The 27,593-nt window shown below is 54.6% G+C and overlaps 1 protein-coding gene across 11 annotated transcripts; it reads right to left on the bottom strand.

Moving 5' to 3' along the window:
• Window positions 1-400: 400 nt before the first annotated feature.
• On the bottom strand, window positions 401-26,879 carry TOP3B (DNA topoisomerase III beta). 11 transcript variants are annotated; one of them, XM_009216874.3, is made up of 19 exons: window positions 26,765-26,817; window positions 20,021-20,188; window positions 18,720-18,851; window positions 16,966-17,072; window positions 15,617-15,691; window positions 14,732-14,813; window positions 13,993-14,189; window positions 12,412-12,568; window positions 11,405-11,518; window positions 8,758-8,848; window positions 7,431-7,585; window positions 7,193-7,298; window positions 6,025-6,171; window positions 5,705-5,878; window positions 3,607-3,735; window positions 2,899-3,048; window positions 2,500-2,600; window positions 1,874-2,075; window positions 401-971 (listed from the first exon to the last, which is right to left on the bottom strand). In XM_009216874.3, the coding sequence occupies exons 7-19, from the start codon at window positions 14,163-14,165 to the stop codon at window positions 490-492; spliced, it is 2,181 nt and encodes a 726-aa protein (XP_009215138.1). In that variant the 5' UTR covers window positions 14,166-14,189; window positions 14,732-14,813; window positions 15,617-15,691; window positions 16,966-17,072; window positions 18,720-18,851; window positions 20,021-20,188; window positions 26,765-26,817; the 3' UTR covers window positions 401-489. The 11 variants fall into 11 exon arrangements, with proteins under 11 accessions (XP_009215138.1, XP_031512327.1, XP_003905324.1 ...); XM_031656467.1 differs by lacking the exon at window positions 26,765-26,817 and adding an exon at window positions 26,449-26,484; XM_003905275.4 differs by lacking the exon at window positions 14,732-14,813 and having other exon boundaries at window positions 26,765-26,879.
• Window positions 26,880-27,593: the final 714 nt, after the last annotated feature.

The raw sequence follows: 27,593 nt of genomic DNA, 5'->3' as shown, positions 1-27,593 counted from the left end.
AGCAGGGGGCTGAAGCGAAGACCAAGGGGATTCATGAGCCAGATCCAGGGAGGGGGTTTCCCAGCCCCGCCTGCTCCACTACACTCCTCTCCTGCCGGAGCCATGGCTGTCAAGGCCTCCTTCCTTAAGGCATCAGGGCCACTGCTTGTGCACACAGCTACCGTCAGCAGCACGGATTGAGATGGGGTGTGAGTGCAAACTGGGTCTACTCCCCAGGGCTCCAGGGTTGGGGCATCCCTGCCCGTACTGCCAGGGTGTAGGAATAGCAGGGAGCACTCAGGGCACATGTGTGCAGGCTGAAGGGAGATGTATTGGGTTTCGGAGAGGGAAAGAGGGCCCCACAGGTGCCCAGAGACACGGTAACCCTCTGACGTCGCTGCACCAGCAAAGAGGCCCCAGCTCTGGAGAAGGTAAAATGCATTTTAATAGTCTGAAGTGCCATGAGGTGTCTGCATAGCACTGCAGCCTGGGTGAGGGAGGACAGGGCCATCATACGAAGTAGGCGGCCAGGGCTGACATCTTGTCCTTGGGCCGTCTGGGGTTGGGCTTCCCAGGGGGCCTCCTGGCCCGGCCCCGCCCTCGACCCTGCCTTCTCCCTGGCCCGCCGCGGTGCATGGGGTGGCAGGAGGCCGCATGCTTCAGCTCCACCAGCTCCTGGAAGACGGGGTCACAGAAGACACAGCCCATGTGCTGCGTCTCGTCGCCCGGGAGTGGGGACTTGGCCTTGTTGAAGTCCACGTCAAGCAAGGCGGCCTCACAGACACTGCAGGTGTCGGCGGACACCCGCACGCGGTGGGCGTTCTCGAAGCAGTGCGCTACTACGCTGCACTTGTTGCAGGCCACCTTCCACTTGGGGCCCGAGGTGGGGTCCAGCACCAGCACGCCGCTCTCGCATTCCACGCACTGGCCGATGCCCAACATGCTCAGCGAGTGCTGGCAGGAGGGGTGCGTACACTCGTTGCAGCCCATGCCTGGTGGGAGAGGGGAGCCCCGTAAAGGCATGCCCACTGTGCCCACCTGCCCTCTCTGGCCTGCTCCCAATGCCTCAAGCTCCTAGATCCTTTGTCCCAGCAGAAAGAACTCTTCTTGGCCTCGCTCTTGGGGACAGCCTCGCTCATGCTTTGGCTCCTGGTTGCCAGTACCCCTGTTTTTTGCTTATCTGAAACCTTCTCAACTTTCAAGGCCCCTTGCTGGCGCCATCCCAGTGGGTTTCTGTCGACTCCATCCCCGCTTTGCTTTGCTGCCACAGCTCGTTACTGGTAATGCCACATGACCCTCGTGTCACTGGGCCACATGGGACTACCCTGTCAGCTGCTCTGGAGGCAGGAGGAGAGCGGGCATGGGGTCTCACTTTCCCAGAAGCATGGGTGCAGACTGAGGCCTGAGGGGGCTCTCTGCAGAGCACATGGTGAACGTGGGCAGACACCTCACTCCTGCTGGTTCCTGGTCCGGCTTGGTGCTCTCTGTCCTGCCTGCCTGGACACATGCACTCCCTCCTCCAGTAATGAGGATGAGGATGAGGATGGAGGACAGTGGTGGACGCTGACTGGGGGTGCCTGCTCACCGGGTGGGTCCCCCGACTGTTCCATCCTTTTGCTCACTCAGCTCCAGAGGGAGCACTGCACACCTGTGCCCAGGTCCTGAGGGTGGACTAGGGTTGCCTGCTCAATTCTGACACAGAGAGGGGGTGGCAGCATTGCCTGAGGCCTGACCAGTGCCCCAGCTACATCCAGGGTCTCTCGTCTCAGTGCCAATGAGTACAGGAAAGGCCAGGGTGAGGGGTCCCCTCAGAGTCCATCCTGGTGCAAGGCAGCGGTTGGCACTGAACAGAGACTGCTGTTACCCATGGGCAGGAGGGAGCGGCCGCACTCACCTTTCTTCATGTCTCGGAAGGGTGGGTGGTTGTAGCAGTAGGGGCACAGTGGGTAGCTCTTGCCCCGAGAGCCTGATGACCACAGGACCAGCTCGAAGTCATCCAGAGGGCAGCGGAGCTCCTTGTAGAGCTTGATGGTGCCGTTCTGGGGCAGTGTGTAGGTCTCATCGCAGTGTGAGCAGTGCAGGCGGCTTGGCTTGGCCTGCGGCAATGCCAGGCAGGGGGCGTGAGGGTCACTGGGGCCACCACCCCCACTCCTCTCATAATACAAAATATGTAACCTGTCATGCAGAACCCGTGACACACTGCCAGGCAAGGAGCATGAGTCTCCGGCCCTTGCTCCATGTGTGCAGATAAAGGCAGTTCTAAAATCTCTGTGCGTACGTTAATGCCCATGATGGCAAATGGCATGGTGTTCGGGAAAAACGAACCACGTGTGTTTGCGTGGCCTAATGGCTGTGTGTTCTAGGGGACATGGGGACACTGGATATTTTTTGGCAAGGCTGCTTTATGCTCATTCTTCTGTGACAACCAGGACAAAGAACATGATTCCTGCATGACCAGCGATAAAGCTGAGGCCTACAGGGGTGAGGAAGCTTGCCTGAGTTAGTGTTCCCTGCACCTACCTGGATGTACTTCATGAAGCGGTGGCACTTCCCACAGCGTGAGAGGGGCTTGCCTGTGGCCGCCAGCGGCGAGAAAGACACCTCCATTAACTCATCCATGCCTGCGGGCAAGCAGAGTGCAGGAGTCATCTCCCTCCCAGCCTCCAGCAGAAGGCTCCGAGTATGAAAGGGTCCCTATAGGTAGTGGTTTCTACTGCCCCGTGTGTCAGGGGCGCATGCTCCCGACCGTGTATGGTGTTCCTGCACCTGCTCTTTCAACCCAGCCAGGAGGTGTCACTGCCCTCGCCTATGGAGCCCAGATCTGGGAGCTGGTCCCATGTGGGGACCTAGGTCCCCAGGTATTGGTAGCACTGACAGAGACACCCCGCTGGTGAGGGGCAGGCTGGAGGCAGACTCTACCGGCAATGGAGTCGACAAAGTAGTGGAACTTCCTCTTGAACACGTCCAGGGTGTGGCCCAGGACCTGGCGGTAGTCGGCCTTGCCCTGGGCGATCAGGTTCAGCTGCTTCTCCACTGCACTGCGGATGGTGGGGAGCACCAGCTCTGCATCTGCAAGTGGGCAGGGGGCAGATGTTGCCCTGAGCACTCACACCCAGGGCCATGCCACCCCCTCCCAGGCAGGGATACTGCCCTGTTCACCTCTCCCGCTCTGGCCCATCCTCCTGGCCTCTGCCCTGCCCACCAGTCCAAGGCCTCAGATGGTACCAGGCTGGCTCTTATGACCCCAGACCTTTCCTGATTTTCCACCTGGAAATCTCAGGCAGAGTGGCCAGGGACGTCCTGTGGCTAGAACCACATCACAAATGAGCTCCAGGCCGCCCTCGGGCCAGTTCTGTGTTCTTCCCTCTCCCCTTGGCCCCTGGGGAACCTCCAGGGAACAGTGCTGAGGCACCTTTGCCTCCCCTTTTGGTTCCCTCACACGTCTGTTCAGCCTTCAAACACACTGAGCTCCTGCTCTGGGCAGGTCCTGGGGGTATTGAGGGAGTGTGTGTGGGGCTGGGGGATCACTGCAGGGCAGGGGCCTGTCTGGAGCAGGCAGCAGAGCTGACGCCCAGGGAGAAGTCAGGGAGCTTCTGTGGGCCCTGGAGGCAGGACTGAGGAACTCACCAATCTTGTAGTAGCCGTGCACCAGGACGATGCCGAGGTTGGTGGGCTTGAGCCGGCGCCCGCTCTCCACGGTGACGTAGTTGCGCTGGCAGATGTTGTTGATATGCACAGGGATGCTGGCATCTGTGCCTGCAATGTACAAGGCCCCAGGGTTCCTGGCCTGCCTTGGACATGCCCCATTGAACCACGTGCTGTAGCACCTGTCACGGGGCTGCTGGTGCTCAGGCCCTCTCACTGCTTCTGGGCCACAGGAGGGAGGGCTGTGCCCTGAGCACCCCCTGCACTATGCTGGGCACCAACTGCATGCATTTCATGTTCTGCCTTGAGAACACAAAGGCAGCCCTCCCTGCACGGGGTGCCTACTCCTGCTTTGCGGCAGAGACGACAGGCTCAGAGGTTAAGGAACTCTCCGAGGTCACAGCGCTTATTCTGTGCCTGGTAAATGTGACTTCTATGGCTTCTCCTGCCTGGATCCTGTGGCACCCACCTGCTCCCGGAGCCAGAGCCCCATTCCACCAGAACACGGAGGTGCTTACAAGCTCACTGCAGAGCTGCCCTCCCCTAAACCTGGACAGTTCTGCCCACTTCCTGTTTCCCACCTCCTCCCTCTCTGCAATGCCCGTCACGATCCCCAGGGCAGGCTCCCAGTCCCCAGGATTCCACTCTCTCACCCAGAGGAACTCTCCTGGCAGAGGGGCGCAGCAGAGGCTGAGGCGTTCTGACTATGGCAGGTGCCAGTCAGAGGGGCTGAAAGGAGGCTCAGGCTCCCCACAAGCTCACCAGCATGGGCAGGTGACACACACCTTCCCAAAGTAGCTCAGAGAGAATCTCACATGGGAAGCAACTGGCCTTCAGGGGCTAGGGAGCCTGCTGAGGGCCCATGGCTCTTGGCACGAGGCCAGTTCTGCACCCAGTGTGGCAGGCTGTGGGTGGTGTGTGCCGTTACCACCCCAAGTCTGCCAGGCGCCATGACGTGTGGTGTGGGCTCCTCTGCAGTGGCTCTGGTCAGGCCCTTTTTACACACTCCTGGGGGCTCAGTCACAGGGCCACCCTGACCACTCTCCTGTTGCGAAGGTAACACCAGAGCCCTCTTCACTGTCACAAAATTGTATTGCTGATTGGGTCTGGCTCACTGGCTAGCACAGGGCTGCCAGGAGCCAGTGTCCCATCAATGGGAGAGGGCAGAGGACGCAGGGGAGCAGAGCCCACACTCCACAGTGGGTTGAGGGCTATTTCAGGACCCTGGCAAGTGTCCTGGACCCGAGAGGAGCAAGTCCAGAGCTCTGCTCTCCCGCCAAGGTCGCCATGGTCACCAGGACCCCAGCCTGGGGAGAGACACTCCCTGAGAGTCCACCTGCTGGAGCAGAGCCTGGACACAGTGGCTGTGACATCCCACAGGCCTCCAGAGCCCATCAGCCAGGGCAGTGCCACAGGGAACAGGCAGTGCCCAGCAGCACGAGCACCACCTGGGGAGAAGGCTCCGGCAGTGAGGCTGGCCCCCAGCATGTGAGACATCACTCACAGCCCCAGGCCTGGGGACTTGTCAGGCCACCTCTCCTATGAGGAGTGTGCACTGGTGACTACACTTTTGCTTTGATAAACTCCCCTGGGCTGCCCGTTTTTGCATGGAAACTTCCTGGTCACCCTTTGGGGAGCCCTGTCCCTGGGACAGGCATTTCTGTTCTCTCCCAGGGAAGCAGCTCCTGTTAGACCTCATTTCCCTGTCACCTGATTTCAGGACAGACCAGGTTGGCTGTGTGGACTCAGGAGACTGCCAATATGATTTCTCTGAGTCACTTGGCATCTGGGCCAGTCTTCAGCCTTGTGGGCGTTAGTTGGTGTGTGCACATCCCACAGTGCACGAGGGCACATCTGGGCCTTCACAGGGAAGGCCAGGTCCTGAATGCAGGCCTCGGGAGGGGATGCCAGCTGTGGACCTGCCTGGCTGGCCACACACTGGGTCACCAGTTTCCAGACACCAGCCTGTGGACAGGTGCTGGGCTGGGCACACAGGGGTGGCGGGGCAGCTTTGTAAGAAGACTCGAAGCCTGAGTACTGGAGTCGGAGCCAGCTCTGGGGCCTGGGCAGGCACACCCACCGATGCCATGCTTCTCCATGAGCGTGATGAGCTCAGCCTCTGTCAGGTAGTCGGGCGGGCTCGTCTGCTTCTCCAGCATCTTCACCTCGCCCACAGGGAAGGTGTCACCCCGCTGGCAAGTGGGCAGGCTCTCCTCCAAGGGCACGCTCTGCCAGGGCATGATCTCCGTGAAGCCTGGAGAGACATGCGCCGCCACTCAGGGTCCCCAGCCTGGGTGGCCCGGGCCTCAGACCCTGGGCCTCCCATCCCCAGACACGATGTAGAATGTTTGTTTTGTCTGCCCGTGAAGGCGGGGAGGAAAGCTGGGCCCGCGGTGTGACCTGGGGAGAGGACGGTCTTCCCGGAGCAGGTGAAGAGCTCGGGCCCAATCCTGAAGGAGATGGTGCTCTGCAGGTACTTGCAGTCATGGCTGACCGTGGCGATGAAGTGTCTGGTGATGTACTCATAGAGCCGCCATGCGTCACCCCCTGCAATAGACCAGGGCTAGTCAGTTGGGAGCCAGCTGGGGGCTCTGGCTGTGAGGAGCCCCCAGTACTCTTGTTCGAGCAGTGAGGTCCTGCTTACAGAGCCGCCGTGTGGGACACGCTGCAAATCCCGGGGAAGGAGGAAAGAAAATGTGCAGGAAGGCCGGGCGCGGTGGCTCATGCCTGTAATCCCAGCACTCTGGGAGGCTAAAGTGGATGGATCACTTGAGGTCAGGAGTTTGAGATCAGCCTGGCCAACATGGTGAAACTCCGTCTCTACTAAAAATACAAAGAAATTAGCTGGGTGTGGTGGTGGGCGCCTGTAATCCCAGCTACTCAGGGGGCTGAGGCAGGGTGAACTGCTTGAACCTGGGAGGCAGAAGTTGCAGTGAGCCAAGATCGGGCCACTGCACTCCAGCCTGGGTGACAGAGCAAGACTCTGTCTCAAAAAAAGAAAAAAAAAAGAAAGAAAATGCAGAGGAAGGGAACACAAGCCTCCATACCTCAGTGGTTCCTTTCTGGCTGCAGCTCCCAGTACCCTGCCCGACCTCCTGCCCCTGCTTCTGGTGCCAGGCGTTGGCCTGTCCTTCCACTGTCTCGTGACATGACACCATTGCTTCAAACTCAGACTGTCCACAAGTGGCCCCTGTCTCGACCTGCACTGCTTTTCCTTCCTCATTTGCCTTCTCCTGGCACTCAGACCACGGGTACCACCTTAGGCCAGCTGGGAGGTAGGAGGTGCACCACCCCCTCCCCCACGCCACCACTCTCTGCCTTGGTTTCATTCATGTCCCCGTGGTGTCTGCCCCCTCGCCTCCCTGCAACAGCACCTGCTGCCACCTCTTCACTCCTGTCCTGGCCCCACAGTAATGGAGTTCATCTTCCAGGTGGCCCCCCATCCCCACAGCCAGGGCAGGCAGAGGCTAAAGGTGCCCCCACATTGCCAACAGGGCCTGCAACCTTCACTGTCACAGGTCGCCTTTCCCTCCCTGGAAGCACGCCGCGTATGGGGTGAGAGCGGTACCTAATTCGGCCTCTGTGGCAGACTTCATGGGGGTGATGGGGGGATGGTCGCCAGCGTCGTGGCCTTTCCTCGGGCGGTTGATACCTTCTGCTAACAACCGCTTCACCTGAGGGAGAGAAGACAGAGCAGAGTCTGCGGCAGGGCTCGGCTGCCTGCCTAGGTTTGGCTGAAGTACCAGACCTGGTCCCAAGGCCTCAGTGACACAGACACATGCCGGGGCCGGCCTGGCTCTACTCACCGTGTCGGCCCAGTAGGGGTGGTTGGCCTGCTGCCGCAGAGAGCCCTTCAGGTCAAAGTTCTCAGGGTAGTGGGTGGTCTCTGTCCGTGGGTAGCTGATGTAGCCTTGCGTGTAGAGCCGCTCGGCCGTCTGCATGGCGTGCTGCGGCCCCATGCCTGCAAGAGACAGGAGGCTCTCAGAGGGCCAGGTATGTGGGGACGGCCAGGTGCCTGCCCTGGCCTATGCACTGTGGCCTATGGACACAGTGGCTGTGACACCCCACAGGCCTCCAGAGTCCGTCAGCCAGGGCAGTGCCACAGGGAACAGGCAGTGCCCAGCAGCGCGAGCACCCCCTGGGGAGAAGGCTCCGGCAGTGAGGCTGGCCCCCAGCATGTGAGACATCACTCACAGCCCCAGGCCTGGGGACTTGTCAGGCCACCTCTCCTATGAGGAGTGTGCACTGGGCTGCCCGTTTTTGCCGTTTGGGCTCCCCCATTGTGGCCGGCCCCTCCTGGAGGGTGAGGGTGGCTCTGAGCAGGCATGGCTGGAGTGCAGAACTGCTGGCCGGGTGGACACCTGTGCCACACAGCCTTGTCTGAGGCTGAATCCTACACCCAGGATGGGCCTGATGGGAAACGCCACTCACTCTACCCCACAGTGCATCCTCACGGGGCTCATGGCCATGGGGATGAGACACGGCCTTCAGAGCACCACTCCCCATGCACTGGCCACGGAGCCATAACCATGCCTCAGGGCTGGCTGATGACAGAGCTCCACGCAGCCCCATTTTGAGCCCTTGGGTGTTTTTGTCCTCACAGCACTTTGGGGCCACCGAGAGGGGCTCATCCTGCTACTCCCTGACCGGCAGAGGCTGGTGCTTAGCTAGCAACCACACCCAGCATTGCTGCCCTCTGAGGACGCTGGAGCCACCACTCTGAGAGGACACTGCCAATAGTTCCCTGTGGGGGGAGGCACCAATGCCTAGGGGCTGACAGCTGCCAGAGACCACCAGCTTTCCAGACACCCTCCTTGCTACCAAGGAGAAAAGGCTGAGGAGATAAGGCTGAGGGGCAATGTTCACACCAGTTCCTTCAAGGTGACATCTGGCTGGAGCTTCTCCCCTCACCAGGGATAGCTGCTCAGGGACCCGGGATGTCCCCTCAGGTGGTGACCAACTTTACCACCTTTACAACCTAAGGAGAAGTGAAATCCTCATGAGGCTCAGATCCCCTCGAAGCCTCGGGCACCACGCTGCATCCCTGGGTGCTCGCTGCTCCAGGGTGAACCTGCCTCCATGAACCTGCCTCAAGATGCCTTCTGGCAACTTGAAAGAAATGTCCCTACATACCCAGAGAAGAGCTGGCCACCCGCAGCATCTCCACGGTGTTCAGGGCCAGGGGCCTCTGCTTGGCCTTTTCTTTCCTGCTTGTGGCCTCCACCTGGAAGACAGGACAGTCAATGATTTGGAGGAGGATGAAGACACCACCATTGAGGGAATCAAGATGTGTGGACGAAGGGGCTGGTTTCATTCATTTGGTCTCCCTGTTTCTCCAACTCATTCTTCCTAACAGTCTAAAGACTTGATTGAGTATTTATTCAGGACCAGGAAGGGAAAAAGAATGAAAATTATTAAAAAAAAAAAAAATTTTGGCTGGGCGCTCACGCCTGTAATCCCAGCACTTTGGGAGGCTGAGGTGGGCGGATCACCTGAGGTCAGGAGTTTGAGACCAGCCTGACCAAGATGGTGAAACCCTGTCTCTACTAAAAATACAAAAATTAGCTTGTATTTTATGTACAAGCTAATGTACAGGCATGGTGGAACGTGCCTGTAATCCAAGCTACTCGTGAGGCTGAGGCAGGAGAACTGCTTGAACCCAGGAGGTGAAGGTTGCAGTGAGCTGAGACCACGCTATTGTACTCCAGCCTGGGTGACAGAGCAAAACTCCATCTCAAAACAAACAAACAAACCAACCTTTTTTTTTTTTTTTTTTTAAGAGACAGGGTCCTGCTCTGTCACCCAGGCTGGAGTGCAGTGGCACCATCAGAGCTTACTGTAGCCTTGAACTCCTAGGTCAAGCGATCCTCCTGCCTCAGCCTCCTGAGTAGCTGAAACCACAGGCACACACCCATCATGTCTGACCAATTTTTTTTTTTCAATTTCTTGTACAGACAGGGTCTTGCTATGTTGCCTAGGCTAGTCTTAAATAAACTCCCGGCCTCAAGTAATCCTCTCGCCTCAGCTTCTCAAAGTGCTAGATTACAGGCATGTGCCACCATGTCCGACTACTTTTTAAATTATTTTTTTAGAGACAGGGTCTCCCTGTGTTGTCTAGTCTGGTCTCAAACTCCTGGCCACAAGTGATTGAATATTCTTTTCTGGAGAATTTTCTAGTGAGAGAAAACCTGGAAGATTGAGGAGTCAGAAGGGCTGCAGATGGAAATCCTACAGAAGCCGGCATCCGCCAAGCTACAGGGATGGCAAGTGGGGCCCGTCCCAGGGGAAGTGCCACTCCTTGCTGTGGGGAAGGCTGCTGCCTGCACCTGCTAGTATTGCTACCTCTTCTGCTTTTTCAAGAGAAGCTGGAAGGCAGAATTTTCATATGGAATCTCATAATTTTTTTTTTTTTTTGAGACGGAGTCTCACTGTGTCGCCCAGGCTGGAGTGCAGTGGCGCGATCTCGGCTCACTGCAAGCTCCGCCTCCTGGGTTCACGCCATTCTCCCGCCTCAGCCTCCGAGTAGCTGGGACTACAGGCGCCCGCCACCTCGCCCGGCTATTTTTTTGTATTTTTAGTAGAGACGGGGTTTCACCATGTTAGCCAGGATGGTCTCGATCTCCTGACCTCGTGATCCACCCGCCTCGGCCTCCCAAAGTGCTGGGATTACAGGCTTGAGCCACCGCGCCCGGCCGGAATCTCATAATTTTTAAGTGCTGGTAACTATTCTGGAATTTGTGTAAACACCATACAGGTTAGTGGAGTGTATCCGTGAGCTGTGCTTGGTTGGGGTCCTACCACTTTCTACCTCTGCTGAACACTTGTTGGAAGAGACAACTCTTTGTTTTGCCTGTGGCAAAAACAATCCAAACAACTCAATCCCAGGCCCTTGCCCTTGTCGATCCCAAGTAGGCTGGTCATGGCAATGCCTTCTGCATTCTAGACCGACAGATGTGGATGGTAACACAGAGGCCAGTTGTTACGTGCAGCAGTGAAGCTGGGCTCCCTGGCATGAGGCCTGGAGGTGGTAACAGTGTCTTTGCAGGAATGTGATCAATGCTGACAGCCTGGAGCAGCTTTAGAAGTCTCAGATGCCTGAGACGATGGCATGGCAGGCAACAGGGCACTCAAGGAACGTCGGAGAAGGACAAGGAGAAGGTGGCTAAGTAGGCCAGGCTGTGTTTCAATGGATCTGGTAGCTGTCACACCTGTAGCATGTTTACTTCAATAGCCACAGATATGGCCCCACCTGTGCAGCCCAGTCACCTCGCCCTTTTCCTAACAGCCAAGCAGCATGTCCTTTCAATTCATGGAAACCCTGAGTAAGAAACATAATCCCATAAAAACATGCAAGCTGATTGAAATTGGAATCCCAAGCCTATCCCCTGCTAGCTGTGACCTTGGACAAGTTCATCAATTTGCACGCAGGTCCCTCAACAGTTGTTAGCTTGAATCTCTCTGTGAGATGGAGTCCTGCCACAGAGGTAATGCCTAGTGGGTCACGCGGAAAGGGGAGAGTGGAAGGGGTCTGACAAGGTCACAGGCGTGGACAGTGCTTGGTATGGAGTGGGCATGCAGTACACTGTGGCTATTGCATCAGGCAGAAATATCTTAGGAGTATATGGGGGAGTAACCTTTCGGCTTTCCAAAAAGATGTCTGTGTTTTAGAAAGGGGGAGGAAGACATGGCCTAGGATCACAGGCTGTTACTCCAGCAGGAGGCATCCAAGGGCCACCCTCACCCAAGGCAACTGTGGTAGGTGTGGGTGGAGCAGGCGCACCTGGGCTTCCTTCTCCAGCTTTGTCATGTTTAAAAACATCTGTGCAATCTCCCGGTCAAACACTCTTACTCGGTCCCAGTCCAAAAGGAGAGATCTGTCTTTGTCAGTGTTAACCTGCAGGAAAAAGCATAAAGGGTGAACGCACAAGAAAAAGTCTCCAGGTGAACCCAACGCCAGGAAGAACCAGGACAGATGAAGCTGTTCCTTGTCTGGGAGCAAAACAGCCCTGGCTCTAATGGCTCACAGCTGCACCTGTTCAGGCGGGCAGATACGCAAGCTGACATCTGGCCCTCTCCACCCCGTGCCCTGAAACCAGGCAGTCAGTCTCAGGAAGGCAGCCCGAAGCTGAGGCTGATGTGTCCTTAAGAAGCACATGAGCCCCTACTTCTCACACCACCCCTGCCTATCCCCAGTGCCTGGCCAGTGGTAGGTATGGCCACCACCGCGGTCCCAAGCCAGAGCAGCTCCAAGACAGGGTCTCACTGTGTTGCTAGGCTGGAGTGCGGTGGCACAATCGTAGCTCACTGTAGCCCTGGACTCCCAGCCTCAAGCAATCCTTTTGCCTCAGCCTCCCAGGCTGCTGGGATTACAGACATCAGTGACTGTGCCTAGCTGTATTAAGTCTTACAGTGAGCTTCCGTGGAGGTTTTTATTTGAAGAAGGGGTTCCAGGAATTTTAAAAAGTTTGAAAGTCAATGGCCTCAGTCCAGTGCTTGCACCTGACCACTGCAGCCACTGTGATTCATGTGGGGTGACCTCACCCTGCACTGCCAGAGCTGAACTCGTTCCCCCTTATCCAGATTCAGCACATACAGGCCCAGTCTCTTCCCACTATCCCCATGAAGGCTGGGGTCCCTCAGCCCTGGGCACCACAGACCACTTCCAGGTATACCTGTCCACGCTTCTGCCCTCAGCCTGGGGCCTGCCAGCTGATGATGATGGAAGGCTCTCAGAATCCGTGCCCCAAACCCAGAAAGCCCCAGCATGCATAGAGAAAGGCAAGGAACCTTGGCCTGCAGCACCCAGTAGGTCTCTGGTTTGAAGGACTGGATTTTATCATGTCTCTCCACGCAGAATCCCAGGGTTGGAGTCTGACATGGCCCAAAGGAGATGAGAGAGCTGTCTAAATCACCGTATTTCCCTTGGAAATATTTAGTCTGAAACCTGGAGGGAGTGGAGAGAAAGGTATTTTGGTCACTGATTCACTCAAGACACTATTATGGCCACCCATGTGAGTCCAGCCCAAGGCCAGGGGTGGTGCGTGAGGGATGTGGCACCAGGTGGTGTCCCTGCTTAGAAGTCAGTGGGAGCAGAGTGGGCATAGCCTTAGGGAGGATTCATGTGTGTACATGGGTGACAGAGCCAGTGAGAGAGTAGACAGAGGTTTCTACTGTCTCGGGCCAGGGAGTCTTCTATTCTATTCTATCTACTGCACACTCTCCTCAGGACCCCCAAAGCATGGACAAACACACTTTGTCGAGCAGGGCATAGGTGATCTCTGTCAGCTAAATAAACAGTTTTCTTTAGGTCTTTTTGGTTTTTTTAGAGCCAGGGTCTTGCTGTGTTACCCAGCAGGAATGCATTAATGGGGATTCACAGATCATTGCAGCCTTGAACTCCTGGGCTCAAGTGATCCTCCCACATCAGCCTCCCAAGTAACTGGGACTACAGGCTCACGCCACCACACCCAGCTAATTAAAACAAAATGCTTGGACAGGCACAGTGGCTCATACCTGTAATCCCAGCACTTTGGGAGGCTGAGGCAGGCAGATCACCTGAGGTCAGGAGTTTGAGACCAGCCTGGCCAACATGGTGAAACCCCATCTCTACTGAAAGTATAAAAATTAGCCAGGAGTGGTGGCGCACGCCTGTAATCCCAGCTAGTTGGGAGGCTGAGGCATCAGAATCACTTGAATGCAGGAGGCAGAGGTCGCAGTGAGCCGAGATTGTGCCACTGCACTCCAGCCTGGGTGACAGAGTGAGACTCTGTCTCAAAAAACAAACAAACAAAAAAATAAATTTTTGTTTAACCTGGGCGCAGTGGCTCCCATCTGTAATTCCAGCACTTTGGGAGGCCGAGGTGGGCGGATTGCTTGAGCTCAGGAGTTTGAGACCAGCCTGGGCAATACAGTGAAACCCTGTCTCTACAAAATACACAAAAATTAGCCAGGCATAGTGGTGCATACCTGTAGCACCTGTAGTGGAAGGCTCAGGTAGGAGGATCTCTTGAGCCTGGGAGGCAGAGATTGCAGTGAGCTGAGATTGTGCCACTGCATTCCAGCCTAGGCAACAGAGCAAGACTCTGTCTCAAAAAAATAATTTTTTTTTTGTAGAGATGGGGTCTTGTTATGCTGCCCAGGCTGGTCTCAAACTGCCAACTTCAAGCAATCCTCCCATCTTGGCCTCTCAAAGTGCAGGGATTACAGGTGTGAGCCACTGTGCCCGGCCTTCTTCAGGGTTGGTGAAATCCCCTGTTGCTCATCCTGGCTCTGGGAGGCCTAGGGGCTCCTGAGGGGGACCAGTAGCGGCAGGTCTCTGGCTGAGGGAGAGTGAGGGTGTGCCCAGGACTCCGTGGGTGTGGCCAGCACCTGGTGAATGCACAGCCGATTCGCAGGTCCAGTTCCTGGCGAGCATCCACTGAGAGCGCCTCGTTGTGGTCAGGCTCGCCCAGGCAGGCCATAGCATTACAGATGTCTGTGTCTGTGATGGAGCTAAACCTGGCCCGGAACACAGTCTTCTCACCACCATAGGCCTTGTTCATGACGGGCAGAACAGCATCAAGAACCTGGGGGTGGGGAGTGGCCAGCTGTGACCCACCTCCCAGATCCCTGCCACAGCTCCCCACCCCACTGTGAAGCCTGGCTCCTTCCAGCAAAGAACACGTGTGCTCAGCCCCCTCTCCTGCCCCTGTCAGACCCTCCTCTATCCCCCTGGCTTTCCAGAAGCCCTGAGCACTCCATACCACCCCACCACATGGCTTCCTTTCCTCCCATCTAGAAACATATTCGAACACTCCCTTCTTACTCCCGACCTCTCTCTTCTAATCCTCTGCTTTCATCCCCACCAAATCAGGAAATGCTACTGCCAAGTACATGAGGGACCTCTTAGTCCCTAGACCCATCCCACATGACCCGATTCCCTGCCTTCTAGGAGGGAGGGCTTGGAGGGGTGGGTGGAAATTTTAAGAGGCTGAAGAAAAGACAGGGAAGGAGAAAAGAATGAAGGGGAAAGGAAATGGGCAAGAGCAGGAAGGCCACGGGTGGTCCCAGCTTGTGGTGGGGGCAGCTCGGGCTAAAGCACAGCAGGGGTCCTGGAGCCGAGACTCACTAGGAAGGCCGTGCAGTGGGACTAGGGTCGCCGCCGGAGCCTGGCCACGCAGCTTCCTTACTGGGAATAAGTGGCTTCATTTCTGAAGGGAGAAAGCCCCATGAGCTGCCCCCATTCTCCACTCCCAGATGCAAAGGCCCCCAGGGAGGAGCCGCCCTGCAGGGGAGGAGGGAATCTGGGAAGAGACAGAGTGTGATCGCATTTGCTGAGGGTGCTGTACTGCAACGCCAGGTGCCTGAGCTCTGTCTCACTGACCAGCTCTTGAGCCACAGGTGAGAGCTGGGGGTACAGGAGCACAGGGGCGACCCATAGGGAACAATAGCCTGAAGGGCACCAAGTGAGACCAGCAGGCATGGCCACTGTGAGGGCACCATGGCCAGGGCAAGCATGGGGCATGGGGTGTGCACAGGGAGCTGCCACCTGCTTCTCTGCAGGGCTCCCGGGGTTGGCTGGAGGCGGGAGGCATCCTGGGTGGGGCAGGAGATGAGCAGAGCGAGGCCTGCAAAAGGAGCTCAGTGCTGAAGTCGGGAATCAGCCAGCATCAACCCAAGGTCCCTGAGAAGTCACGCTGGGCACAGGATGCTGAACACCAAGCTGCCCCATGACAGTCCCATTCTGAAACCTGCATCCACCCAATTTCGCCCCTCCTATGTTCACTCATACTGTGTGGCCCCAGCAAGCAGAGGCACAACTGACCACCTTTAATACAGCCGATGCAGTTAAAAATATCTATGGAATTTCAAAATAAAGGGAGGGGAGAGGTGTTTTTAAACCAGTACAGTTTACTCCCTCCTTTGGCCCCAGGAATGGTGTGACTGCTGGTGTCAGTCTGGGGCTGGCGTCAGAAAGGCCAAAAGTGAGGACCAAACTGAGTCTCATACTCACCTCAAAGCAGATGTTCTCCCCCTCCTTGTCGCAGTCCAGCCACAGCACGATGTAGTCGCAGCCTCTGCCCTCCACCTGCCACACAGCACACGTTCACATGCACCTGCTGCAGACCCAGCCCATGCCACCTGCCCCGTGCTCCCATCCAGGACAGGGCTTGGTCCCAGGCCCTGAACCTCAGCTAGGAGGACTGGGACCTGGGCTCAGGTAGGAGGACTGGTAGCTGGCTGTGGTGAGGCTGGCTCAGCCAACAGCAAACAATTGAGTTTATAATTGATGTTTTTTGGACCAAAAAAAAAAAAAAAGTGTAAGTGCAACATGATCTTAAACTCCCAAAACTGCCTAGAAAAAGGGTTCCAATGAAATAACCTAAAATGAGGCGGTGTGGTGAGCTCAAGCCTGTAATCCCAACATGGGAGGCCAAGGCAGGGTGGATCCGAGGTCAGGAGGATCCCGAGAGACCATCCTGGCTAACAGTGAAACCGTCTCCACTAAAAAATACAAAAAACTAGCGAGTGAGGCGGAGGTGCCACTGTAGTCCCAGCTACTTTCGGGGAGGCTGAGGGAAGTGGGAGAATGGCATTGAACCTGGGAGTGAGCTTACAGTGAGCTGAGATCCGGCCACTGCACTCCAGCCTGGGCGACAGAGCAGAGACTCGTCTCAAAAAATAGCCTAAATGATGGCAACCCCAGTTGTCTTGGCTAATATGATTATGAATAATTTTTTTGTCTTTCTACTTATCTGCACTTTCTAATTTTCCATAATCTGTATGCATTTGTTTTAAAATTAAGGGGAAAAAACCCCCAGCCAAACAAGCTTTTTTTTTTTTTTTTGAGGATGGGTCTGCGGCTCATCGCTGGCTAGGCGCGAACAGCGATCTCGGTTCACTGCAAGCTCCGCTTCTAGTCATGCCATTCTCTCAGCCTCCCAGCTAACTGGGACTACAGAAAGCGCCTCCCTACACCTGGCTAATTTTTTATGTTACCGGAATGGAATAGGGGTTTCACTGTGCTTCAGGCGAGGAGATCAGCCAGACTCCCCTGACCTCGGAAATATCCTCAACCTCCCAAAGTGCTGGGATTACAGGCGTGAGCCACTGCGCCCGGCCCAAACAAGCTATTTTAAAAGCAGAAGGCCTGCTCTCCAGGACTGAGGGTTGGCAATGGCAACTGCCTTGTGTGTTGGGGGTGCCTGCAGGTGCCTCATGGGCCAGCAGGGGGCACTCACAGAAAGAGCTAGCAAAGGCCCCCCTGTCCAAGGGGGATTAGGACTCACACAAGGGTGGGCAAGGACAGCTGTGGAGGGTGGGGAGCCCGGGTGTGCTCATGCCCAGGCCAGCCCCACGCACCTGCAGGAACTTCACCATGTTCAGCTTGGGGTTAGCTTCCTTCTTCTCCGTGGGAGCTTGGCTGAACAGTTCTGCGGGGTCCACTTTGTCCCATTTGTTGTATTTTCCTACAAACCAGTCACAGTGACATTGAGTCACACCTCACAGTTCACAGGGGCTCAACCTCCGAGACCATCATAACCCCAGGATGATGTTGGTTTCATCCCACAAATGAGGAGGGGGAAGCTTGGAGAACAATTTGCCCAGGGTCATCATGATGATCAGAGGCAGAGCCAGGATGTGGGTTCAGGCCTTTGGTAACCCCCTTCCCTCCAGCCTCCTTTCTGCTCGGCTGCTGAGCTGACACCACACTCCGGCCAACCACAGGAGCCAAGCAAGCTCTCCGGGGGCTGCCGCTCTGGCCTCACTTCCGGGACTTTCCCTATGGCTGGGAGCATCATTCCTGGGCTGGCTTTCTTTGCCTGAGCACTGGACCCAACCACTGGTGTCTTCACTGACACTTCCAACCTGAGTTTCTGGAACTCCATCCTTCCACCCAGCACTCTGTGGGGGCACACATGTGCGCAGTCATTCCTGTTAAAGGACCCATCTTTTTGAGCCTCATGCCCAGCACATTCACCTACTCATCTACAGAGGCCCAGTTCTTGTATGCTCAGCTGTCTGGCTTTCTTTTAGGCCCATTTCTTTTTTTTCTGAGACAGGGGTCTCGCTCTGTCATCCAGGATGAAGTACAGTGATACGATCATGGCTAACTGCAGTCTCGACCTCCCAGCCTCAATCCATCTTCCCACTTCAGCCTCCCAAGACTACAGGTGCGCACCACCATGTCGGCTGATTTAAAAAGATTTTTTTTTTTTTTGTAGAGACAGGGGTCTCACTATGTTGTCCAGACTGGTCTTGAACTCCTGGGCTCAGGCGATCCTCCTAGGCCCCATTTCTTGCATCCTGGGAGAATGGGGTCAGACAGAGCCAAATTCAAATCCCAGCTCCCCACCTGCCAGCTGGAGATAAAACTTGGGGTCCAAATGCTCAGCCACACAACCCAGTCACCATCATTGTCATCACTGTCATCAATGAGCAGCAAGAACAAGGGCTGAGGCTTTGCCGTGTGCTCTGCCGAGTGCCGAGTGCTCTGCCCTCACTGTCACACTGAATCCTTACAGTCTTGGGAAGCAGATGACATTGCTGTGAGACCCATTTCACTACGAGAAGTGTAAACTCACAGAGGCTGTCAGTGCCCTCGTCTCCAGCTAGTGAGCCGGCAGAGCAGGGGGAAGAGCCTGGATCAGACTCTTGCCAACTACACGGCCCCACACCTACACCCAGCAGGTCACTAATATCAGCACTTCCAAAGTAATTGATAACAGTAACAATATAGGAATGACAACGACAGCCACCAAATGACCGACAGACGATGGTCAACTCGGCAACAGCAGCAGGCTTCTCTCAAATGCCTGCACAGGTCAAGCCCTTCCTAAGATAGGTGCCGCCACTTTGTCTACATAGGACGGTGCACAGGGAATGCAGTGACTAGGGGGTGCTGCTATGATGGGGACCCAGGGCTGAGCTCCAGAGCCTGGGTTCTGGGCACCGCACCCAGGAACCCTCTCATCACCACTCCATGATCTGCTGGCCTGATGACTCATGGAGTTGGGACAAACTTCCCTGCCTAGAGGAATCTCCTGGCTTCAACTGGACCCTGGCCAGCGCCACGCAGAACTCCCTTCTGTAGGATGGAGGGTAGAGAGGCTTACCCAGGAAATCCAGGGTCATCACGTGACCACAGACAGACGTCATCTTGAAGCGCACTGGCTGGCCAGCAAAGGTCCCAGTGTACTCGTGGACTGAACAGGCCCCGTTCAGCCCTTTATGTGAGGACAGGCTCCCTGGGGATGAGGAAGCACAAAGTGACTGGCTGCTTCAGCTGAGCTGAAGACACTGTGGAGACCCCGGCCTGGATGCCACCTCCCAGAGGGCCAGAGTCCTTCCTCAGAGTGGTGAGTGACAGCATTCCGCAGACTGCTGAGGGTAATTGGGCACTAAGAGATGGGACGGCACTCAGGGAAAACAGCATCTGCCAACAACCTAGCACAGAGCACTCTTGATGCAGAGCCCCAGGCTGCCAGGAGCCAGGGGCAGGCAGGCAGGGGTGGGCTCTTCCTCTGTATTTATGTTTTCACTCTTCAATTCCATTTTTGCCTCACTTCATTGAAACGTTATTCATCATTTACTAAAATGGGACTCTAGATCTACTCTAGGTTACCAGGGACCTTCTAATTATTGAATTCTCACCCTCTCCACTGACCACACTCAGCCGTACTTTCTCAGGTTCTGGGCACCGGGCACCACTTTTGGGGCCTCCTGTCCTCTGCGGACCATGCCTTCTCAGCTGAACGAGGGTCTCTTCCCCCCTCAACTGCTGGAGCCAGGGGAGGTCAGGTAGGTGCCTGTCATTTCTGGGTACCCAGCATCCAAACTCTTCCTATTTGGAGGGAATTCAAAGATGGGGGGAAACAGCACCCTACCAACCACCCCAGTGGCCAGAGTTGGGGGTGAGTGGCAGACATTCCCTCTCCAGTTCCCTGGTGTCTCAGTAGTGTCTGTGGCCACAGCTCAGTCCATTGGCTACTCTGGAGTGACGTGAGGTCCACAGGACAGTGGCAGTATCCAGGGGTGACGATGCCTGGGGCATAGTCTCATCAGACCTCAACTGGGGTGTGGTCCTGGCTGTGTCTCCTTCCTTCCAGGGCTGGTTTCTGCTACGTATACCTAACAGCCCTGCCAGGCCCGGCATGTGGACAATGACTGTCCTTCCACTTCATTGTAAGCTGTGCCTTGTGCCTTCTGGGAACCCCAGCTTTGGCACACTGCCAGGAATGGAAGCAAATGCACCCCACTGTGACATACTGAGATGCTTCATTACCACCTGCTGACCGAACCAATCTACCCCAGCCAGGGTGGAGTCACATTAGGAAAAAGAAATGTCCTGTAACACATAAACGGCCGTGCTTACAGACCAAAGCAAGAAAGCATGCACAGGGCTGGTCTCTCCTACCTCTAGAGAGGATTTTGGCAATTGACTGTGCCAAGGACGGCTTTTCGGCAACCATGAGCACAGTCTTCATCTTGTCTCAGCCCTTTACGCTCCAGTTTCGGGGCAGTGGCAGTGAAAAAGTTTAGACTCCACTCTTCTGCAGCACAGCACTATTATCAATGCTGACCCCTAAAGAGAAGAAAAGACACTCAGGATAGCAATGCTGTCAAAAGAACCTATACTACTACAAGGAAACTCACTTTAACAAAGAAAAAACAAGACCAACCTGAGGCAAGAAAAAGAAAAATTAGGGAATTAGGGACACTTGAAGACATCTGAGATTAAAAAACAAAAACAAAAACAAAACTACCAGGTCAACTGAAGTGGCTAAGATGATCCTGGGAATCTGGCTCCTTAGGTCCACTTGATTCCTAAATCCATGCTAGGAAGATGCCAGGACCTGGGGATCTCCAGTGATGGGTCAGGCCAGGTGGATGCCTGGCCCTCCTCTCTGGACTGGCTCTTCCACCTACAGGTGGACTCACCCGGAGAGAGGAACCATCATGGCCGAGAGCAGCACCACCCCCTCAGCTAAGCACTTGGATGCCCCAGGACACTTTACAAAATGCAGATGTCCAGGCTGGGCTCCCCAGGTCCTTCTGATCCATGATGGGCCTGAGACCCTCTGGCTAGTCGGTCCAGCACCAAGCAGACATCAGGGCTCTGTCACATCTATCTCCCACCTATTCCACTCCACCTTTTGCTTTGCAGGCCATGCTCTGGCCAAATTAAATCAAATATCATCATTTAAGCAAACACTCACTTGAAGCCTCTGTGCCTGTGCTCCCCTGCCTGAGAGAAAGCTCCACCAGGCCTGGAGGGTGCAGCTGGACGGCCCACAGGCCCAGCTCAAGTCTCCCAACACCACCGGCAGGATAAGTCAGCCCTCCTGTGCTCACGGTTCTTGGGCTAGGTCACCATTCCAACCCACTCACATTATGCCATCATCAGCGACTATCTCACCCCCGAAATAGGACATGATGGGCTTTGTTCTGAATCACTGTTGGTCTTTGCAACAGCTTTCTGTGCCTGACACATGACATTCAATACCTGCTAGCCAAGTAAAAGAAAACCACATGAACCCTTTTTGTTTTTTCAATCATTATAAATGTAGCACTGATGTTTATAAACATAGCATTGTATTAAAAAAAGAAAAAAAGACTTGTATTGAGACAACTGGGAAACCTGCTGGGAAAAAAAATAAAGTTAGACTCCTGTTTCCTAACTCCCACTAAAACCGATTCCAGATCTAGGAAAGGTTTGAGTAGAAACAATGAAACCAGAAAAATATTAGGAAAAACATGTGCTTTTAAAATAAATCTCATGAGCCGGGTGTGGTAGCACATGCCTATAGTGTCAGCCACTCAGGAGGCTGAGGCAAGAGGATCGCTTGCTTGAGGCCAGGAGTTCAAGGCTGTTGTGTGCCATGACTACACCTGCAGATAGAACAGCCACTTCACTGCAGCCTAGGTGACAGCAAGACCCTGTCTCAAAAAAAATAAAAGCAAAATAAAATAATCTCCGCATGAAGAAAAACAACCACCTAGATGGGCACGGTGGCTCACGCCTGTAATCCCGGCACTTTGGGAGGCCGAGGCGGGCAGATCACTTGAAGTCAGGAATTTCAAACCAGCCTGGCCAACATGGCAAAACCCCGTCTCTAATAAAAATACAAAAATTAGCCAGGTGTGGTAGTGGGTGCCTGTAATCCCAGCTACTTGAGAGGCTGAGGCATGAGAATTGCTTGAACTCAGGAAGCGGAGGTTGCAGTGAGCCGAGATCATGCCATTGCACTCCAGCCTGTGCAGTACAGTGAGACTTCAACTCAAAAAAAAAAAAAAAAAAAGAAAAAAAAAAAAACAACCACGTAAATACCTTTGTGGTATCACATCATGTCCAACAACACTCACGGAAGAAACTCAGAACTATAATGAGCTTGTGCTTATCATATAGGGAGAGACTCAAAGTCGTTGCACACACAGCAGACGAGGGTGTGGGGAAGTTAAATGGGAACAACCTCTATGTGTAGCAATTCAGCGATCCCTCTCAAAGTACAAGTGCACATCCCAGCAATTCCACTCCTCGGAATGAACGTAATAGTCCAGTTATTTATTGAGCACCTACTACATGCTTGGCCTAGTCCAGGATGCAGGGAACACAGCACAAAGTAACACCAGGTCCTGCCCTCCCAGAACGCGTGCTGTAGTATGGGAGCAGGGGAGGGACAGGGCAGAGCTGGGTGACACCTAGGAGAAGAGTCCAGGCAGGAGCAGGGAAGGTGAGGTCCTTGGGGAGGAGATGGTTAGGCACAGCGGCTCGTGGGGCTGAGGGAGGGAGCAGGGGTGTAGAACGTGGGTCTGCTCTAGGATGCTGGGAGGCAGCAGAGGGTTTGCATAGGTGTGGGATAATCTGACTTCAAGTGTTAAAGGGACGTCTCTGGCTGCCACATAGAAGAGGATGACTGGGCCCTGGGTAGCAGTGGTGGAGGCTGCGAGGGAAGTCAGAGTCTAGGCAGACCTAGGATGGGAGGGACATGGGAGAGGGAGGGGAAGGTGAGTCAAGAATGATCTGAGGCAGGGGCTGGGCATGGGCTCACATCTGTAATCCTAGTGCTTTGGGAGGCCAAGGCAAGAGGACCACTTGAGGCCAGGAGTTTAAGAAGAGCCTGGTTAACACAGTGAGACCTCGTCTTTACAAAAAAGCAAAAGGGACAACCCATGGCTTTGGCTTAGGCATGACAGGAAGGGACTGGCAGTTTGAAGTGAGACTTCAGGTGTGTTAAATGTGACCTGCCCATTGGACAGCCTGGGTGGCCTGGAGGAGGTGGCAGCAATGTGGAAGAAGCCTAGGCTGGGGGTCGGGAGATGAGGAGCTAGCAGGGTGAGTCAGGAGCATTAGGGTCCCGAAAGCCACCGGAAAGAAACAGGAATTACAGAGGGGCCTGAGGTTGGCATGCTGACCCAGGGAGGGCAAGGGCTGTGAGACAGGTGGAAAGTGAAGTCACCCGGTGAGAGTCACAGGAGTCAGTGGTGGGCCCTGGCAAAACTGTCCATGTGGACTCTGAGTCCCCAGGAAGCAGGACAGGGCAGCGCTGGAGTGGACTCAGGCTGGGCATGGTGGTGCCCGTGATGAACCACATCACTGGGGAGTTCTCTGCAGCATTATCAATCATGATAAAAGATTAGAAACAAGCTGATGTCTGTCAACAGGGAGGTGGTTAAATAAAAGCATGGCATTCTCTGGCCGGGCGTGGTGGCTCACGCCTGTAATGCCAGCACTTTGCGAGGCCAAGGCAGGAGGATCACGAGGTCAGGAGATGGAGACCACCCTGACTAACAAGGTGAAACCCCGTCTCTACTAAAAATACAAAAAATTAGCTGGGCTCGGTGACGGGCGCCTATAGTCCCAGCTACTCGGGAGGCTGAGGCAGGAGAATGGCGTGAACCCGGGAGGTGGAGCTTGCAGTGAGCCAAGATTGCACCACTGCACTCCAGCCTGGGTGACTGAGTGAGACTCTGTCTCCAAAAAAAAAAAAAAAAAAAAAAAAAAAGCATGGCATTCTCTACAGTGGAGCATCTGGCAGCATTAGAAAGGAAAGTATCTGCTTGGTACACACTAACGTGGATCAGATCACTGAGATAAACCATGCTAAGGCTGGGCACCTAACGATGTGTAAAGAGCACTGCCATCTGTGATCACACATATGTGTGCACACGTGTGCATTTGATTATGAAGAGGTAATATGTCTGGATAGAACATAAAACAAACAGTCCAAGCAGTCACCTGGAGTGGGTGTTAGGGCCTGGAGGTCAGGGCTGGGGAGGCCTCCTCACCACATTCTCTTTTGTACCTTTTACATTTAGCACCTGGACACAAGTGACTGAGGAACAAGAACTAAGACAGGGGACTTTAAAATAAAATAAAACCAGAAGAATAAAGGAGGGTTGGAAAGGGCATTGTTCAGAAAGAATGCCAAAGGAACCTCCTTCACTAAAGGGGCTTCTGCTGCTCGTCATGCTGTGCGGGGGAAGAAGTCTGAGGTGGGCCTTGGGCTGTCAACCTTGTCCCCCACTTAAGAGATCACAGGACCACAGTGAAATCAGTAAGCTTGACCAGAAAGCTGCCCCAAATAAAATGACAATTTGCTTTTTTCCTCAAAATAAGTAAGTGGATGCTTCCCCTAAATACACAACCATCCCAGAGTGAGAGCCGAGGCCTTGAGGAATGATGGCACTGTCTGCAGATGTGCTCTCCGGCCCATGACAGCTCCAGCTGCATCTTCCACAGCTCTGCTGCGCACCCACCTTTCCTCCCCATGTGCCAGCAGGCTTCAGCCTAGGCCACTTTTCCCCCTTAGTCTACTTGCTCTGACCCCTGCCCCTCCCCCTCCTGAAGACTGCATCTGGCCTCAGCCGTCTGTCTCTCCCACAATTGTCCCTCCCTCCTGAAGACTGCATCTGGCGTCAGCAGTCTGTCTCTCCCACAATTGTCCCTCCCCCTCCTGAAGACTGCATCTGGCGTCAGCCGTCTGTCTCTCCCACAATTGTCAGGTTCATTGCCCTATTTCTGGCACCCAGCATGCATTAAATGCCTGCTGAGTGAACGAATGAACAACCAAGGTGGTTGTGACTGGCCTCTGCTCTCTATTCTGCGGAAGTTTTGATTCTACCAAAATCAGAGGCCCAGAAGTGAGGTTTAAAAGAGACCTAGGTACTCCCCTTCCCTCACCCTGGGAAGCCAGAGGCCAAAAGGGAAAACTCGCAGCAGAGGCGGATTGTTCTGTGAGGGTGTAAGTTTCCCATCTCTTTCAAAGTAGGAAGTTTTGTCTTAAAATGTTTCCTCAGATTTTCTCATGTCTATGCCACAGAGTAGCCAGCAATTATGTATGACATAACGAGGACACACCAGGGACCAGGCAGTCCTGCCAGCATCCTAGACAGGGACTGTGGGGTCAGAGAGACCAGATCTCCAGTGGCTGGACTTGGTTGTTCTAGAACCCGTGCCCCAAGCCTGATCCTGCCCTGCCTCTGTGAGCATTCTGATGGAACAGCAGCCCAGCTATGCTTCCCCGTAGCACTCACCACTACACCTGGTACAGCCTCCATCTACTTATTTGGCTCGTCTTACAGCTTCTAGAATGTAAGTAAGCAGCACGAGAACAGGGGTTTTGCTTTCTTCATTCTCATGGTAAACAGACGGTGAGCAAATACTTTGGGAGGCTGAGGCAGGTGGATCACCTGAGGTCAGCAGTTCAAGACCAGCCTGGCCAACATGGTGAAGCCTGGTCTCTACTAAAAATACAAAAATTAGCTGGGGGTGGTGGCGCGTGCCTATAATCCCAGCTACCCAGGTGGCTGAGGCAGGAGAATCATTTGAACCCAGGGGGCGGAGGTTGCAGTGAGCCGAGATGGCGCCACTGCACTCCAGCCTGGGCGACAGAGTGAGACTCGGTCTGAAACAAAACAAACACAAAAAAAGAAACAAGCAGATGTGGCTTGGGAGTAGGCCTAGCAGTGGTCTGAAGAGCATTAAAATTCCTAGGATTTACCACCTCAGTAACTTTACCAAATACTTCTAGAATCAGGAAAAGAGGGAAACAACTATTTATTTATTTATTGATTTATTTATTGAGACGGAGTCTCGCTCTGTCGCCCAGGCTGGAGTGCAGTGGCCGGATCTCAGCTCACTGCAAGCTCCGCCTCCCGGGTTTACGCCATTCTCCTGCCTCAGCCTCCCGAGTAGCTGGGACTACAGGCGCCCACCACCGCACCTGGCTAATTTTTTGTATATTTTAGTAGAGACGGGGTTTCACCGTGTTAGCCAGGATGGTCTCGATCTCCTGACCTCGTGATCCGCCCGTCTCGGCCTCCCAAAGTGCTGGGATTACAAGCTCGAGCCACCGCGCCCGGCAACAACCATTTCTTAAGCTCCTCCTTTGTACTAGGCACACCATAGTTACAAACACTATTCAATCTTGCCAACAACCCCATAAGGCAGGTGTTGTAATTTTTTAAAACCGTGAGTAAATGGAGGTTCAGAACAATTCACACTAGTGTCAGGTGACCTTGGCAAAGGAATCCCAGGACTGGCTAGCCATCAAGACCAAGTTAGGCTGGCCTCTCAGGTCCTGTTTCCAAAGTTGAGAAGATAAAAAGGCAAGACGAGGAACATCTTACCTTTCACTTCGCGAGAAATTATTGCCCCTGGATTCCAGCTAATTCGTTCACAAAAGTACCCCACTTCATTTTCAGATAACAGGTCAGAGAACCTGGGTGCCCTCAAAACCCAGCCAGGGCCTAGGGGGCGGCGAGTGGAAGCTGCCTGGGCGTGTACCGCACCAATCTGGGCCCCGGCGGCTGCACAGCCTCCCTGAGCCTCAGTTTCCCTACCTGTGAGACTGGGACAGCAGACCTCACCTCAAATTGCTGTGGGAGGGTTCGGAAAACAAAAGTATTAACCACAGCGCCTGCTCCCTGCAGGCACAGGGCGGGCCCATCTCCACCTTCCTGAACCCCTACAGCAAGCCCCGCGGGAGAGGATCACCCCCGCCAGGGAAGAGGCAACAAGAATGCAGAGCCCGGCCCGGGCCCTCTCCCGAGCTCGCGGGTCCTCCGCCGGCCAACGTTGAGGAAACAAGCCAGAAAAAGGCCTGCACTTCCCGCCTTTTTGAGCCGCCCGGCGAGGGGCCCACAGCCTGCCGCTCACCCGCAGCTACACCTCGCATCCAGCTCCGGTCCTTGCTCCCGGGGCGGCCACCGGCAACCCCTACTTCCGGGTCCGGCCGCTTCTGGCGTCCCCGCGTCCGGTGTGCCAGCGTCTGCCCTCCGGCTTCGGCGGGTCGGCGTTCTTAGGTTCCGTGGCTCACAGATTCCGGGAGCACCCCAGGAAGCGGCACTTCCACGCCGCGGACCGCAGGGGTCCCCAAGCCCTGCACCCGGATTCTTCCCCCCGACGGAGAGACAATCACGACAATTATCATTACAATGATTATGAAAACTGGCATGAAAACATCTATGCTGTTAATAATTAAAATAATAAAAATGTACCGATGTGTGTATAGCAAGCTTCTTTCGATGCTGTAAAAAAATCTGTGGAATGAATGAATGATCTGTGTAAAACATATCTGGAAGACGAATTCTAAAATTAAGTTATTTATTTATTGATTGATTGATTGATTTTGAGACAGAGTTTTACTCTTGTTGCCCAGGCTGGAGTGCAGTGGTGTGATCTCGGCTCACTGCAACCTCCGCCTCCGGGGTTCAAGCAATTCTCCTGCCTCAGCCTCCTCAGTAGCTGGGATTACAGGCACACGTCACCACGCCCTGCTAATTTATATGTGTGTATATATATGTGTGTATGTGTGTATGTATATGTGTATATATATGTATGTGTGTGTGTGTGTGTGTGTGTGTATATATATATATATATATATTTTTTTTTTTTGAGGCGGAGTCTCACTGTGTTGCCCAGGCTGGAGTGCAGTAGCTGGGATTACAGGGGCACGCCACCACGCCCTGCTAATTTATATGTGTGT

The sequence above is a fragment of the Papio anubis genome, chromosome 16, assembly GCF_008728515.1.
Source record: "Papio anubis isolate 15944 chromosome 16, Panubis1.0, whole genome shotgun sequence".
NCBI lineage: Eukaryota > Metazoa > Chordata > Mammalia > Primates > Cercopithecidae > Papio > Papio anubis.
Note: the sequence above shows the minus strand (reverse complement) of the source record. Positions and strands in the feature narration are given on the sequence as shown.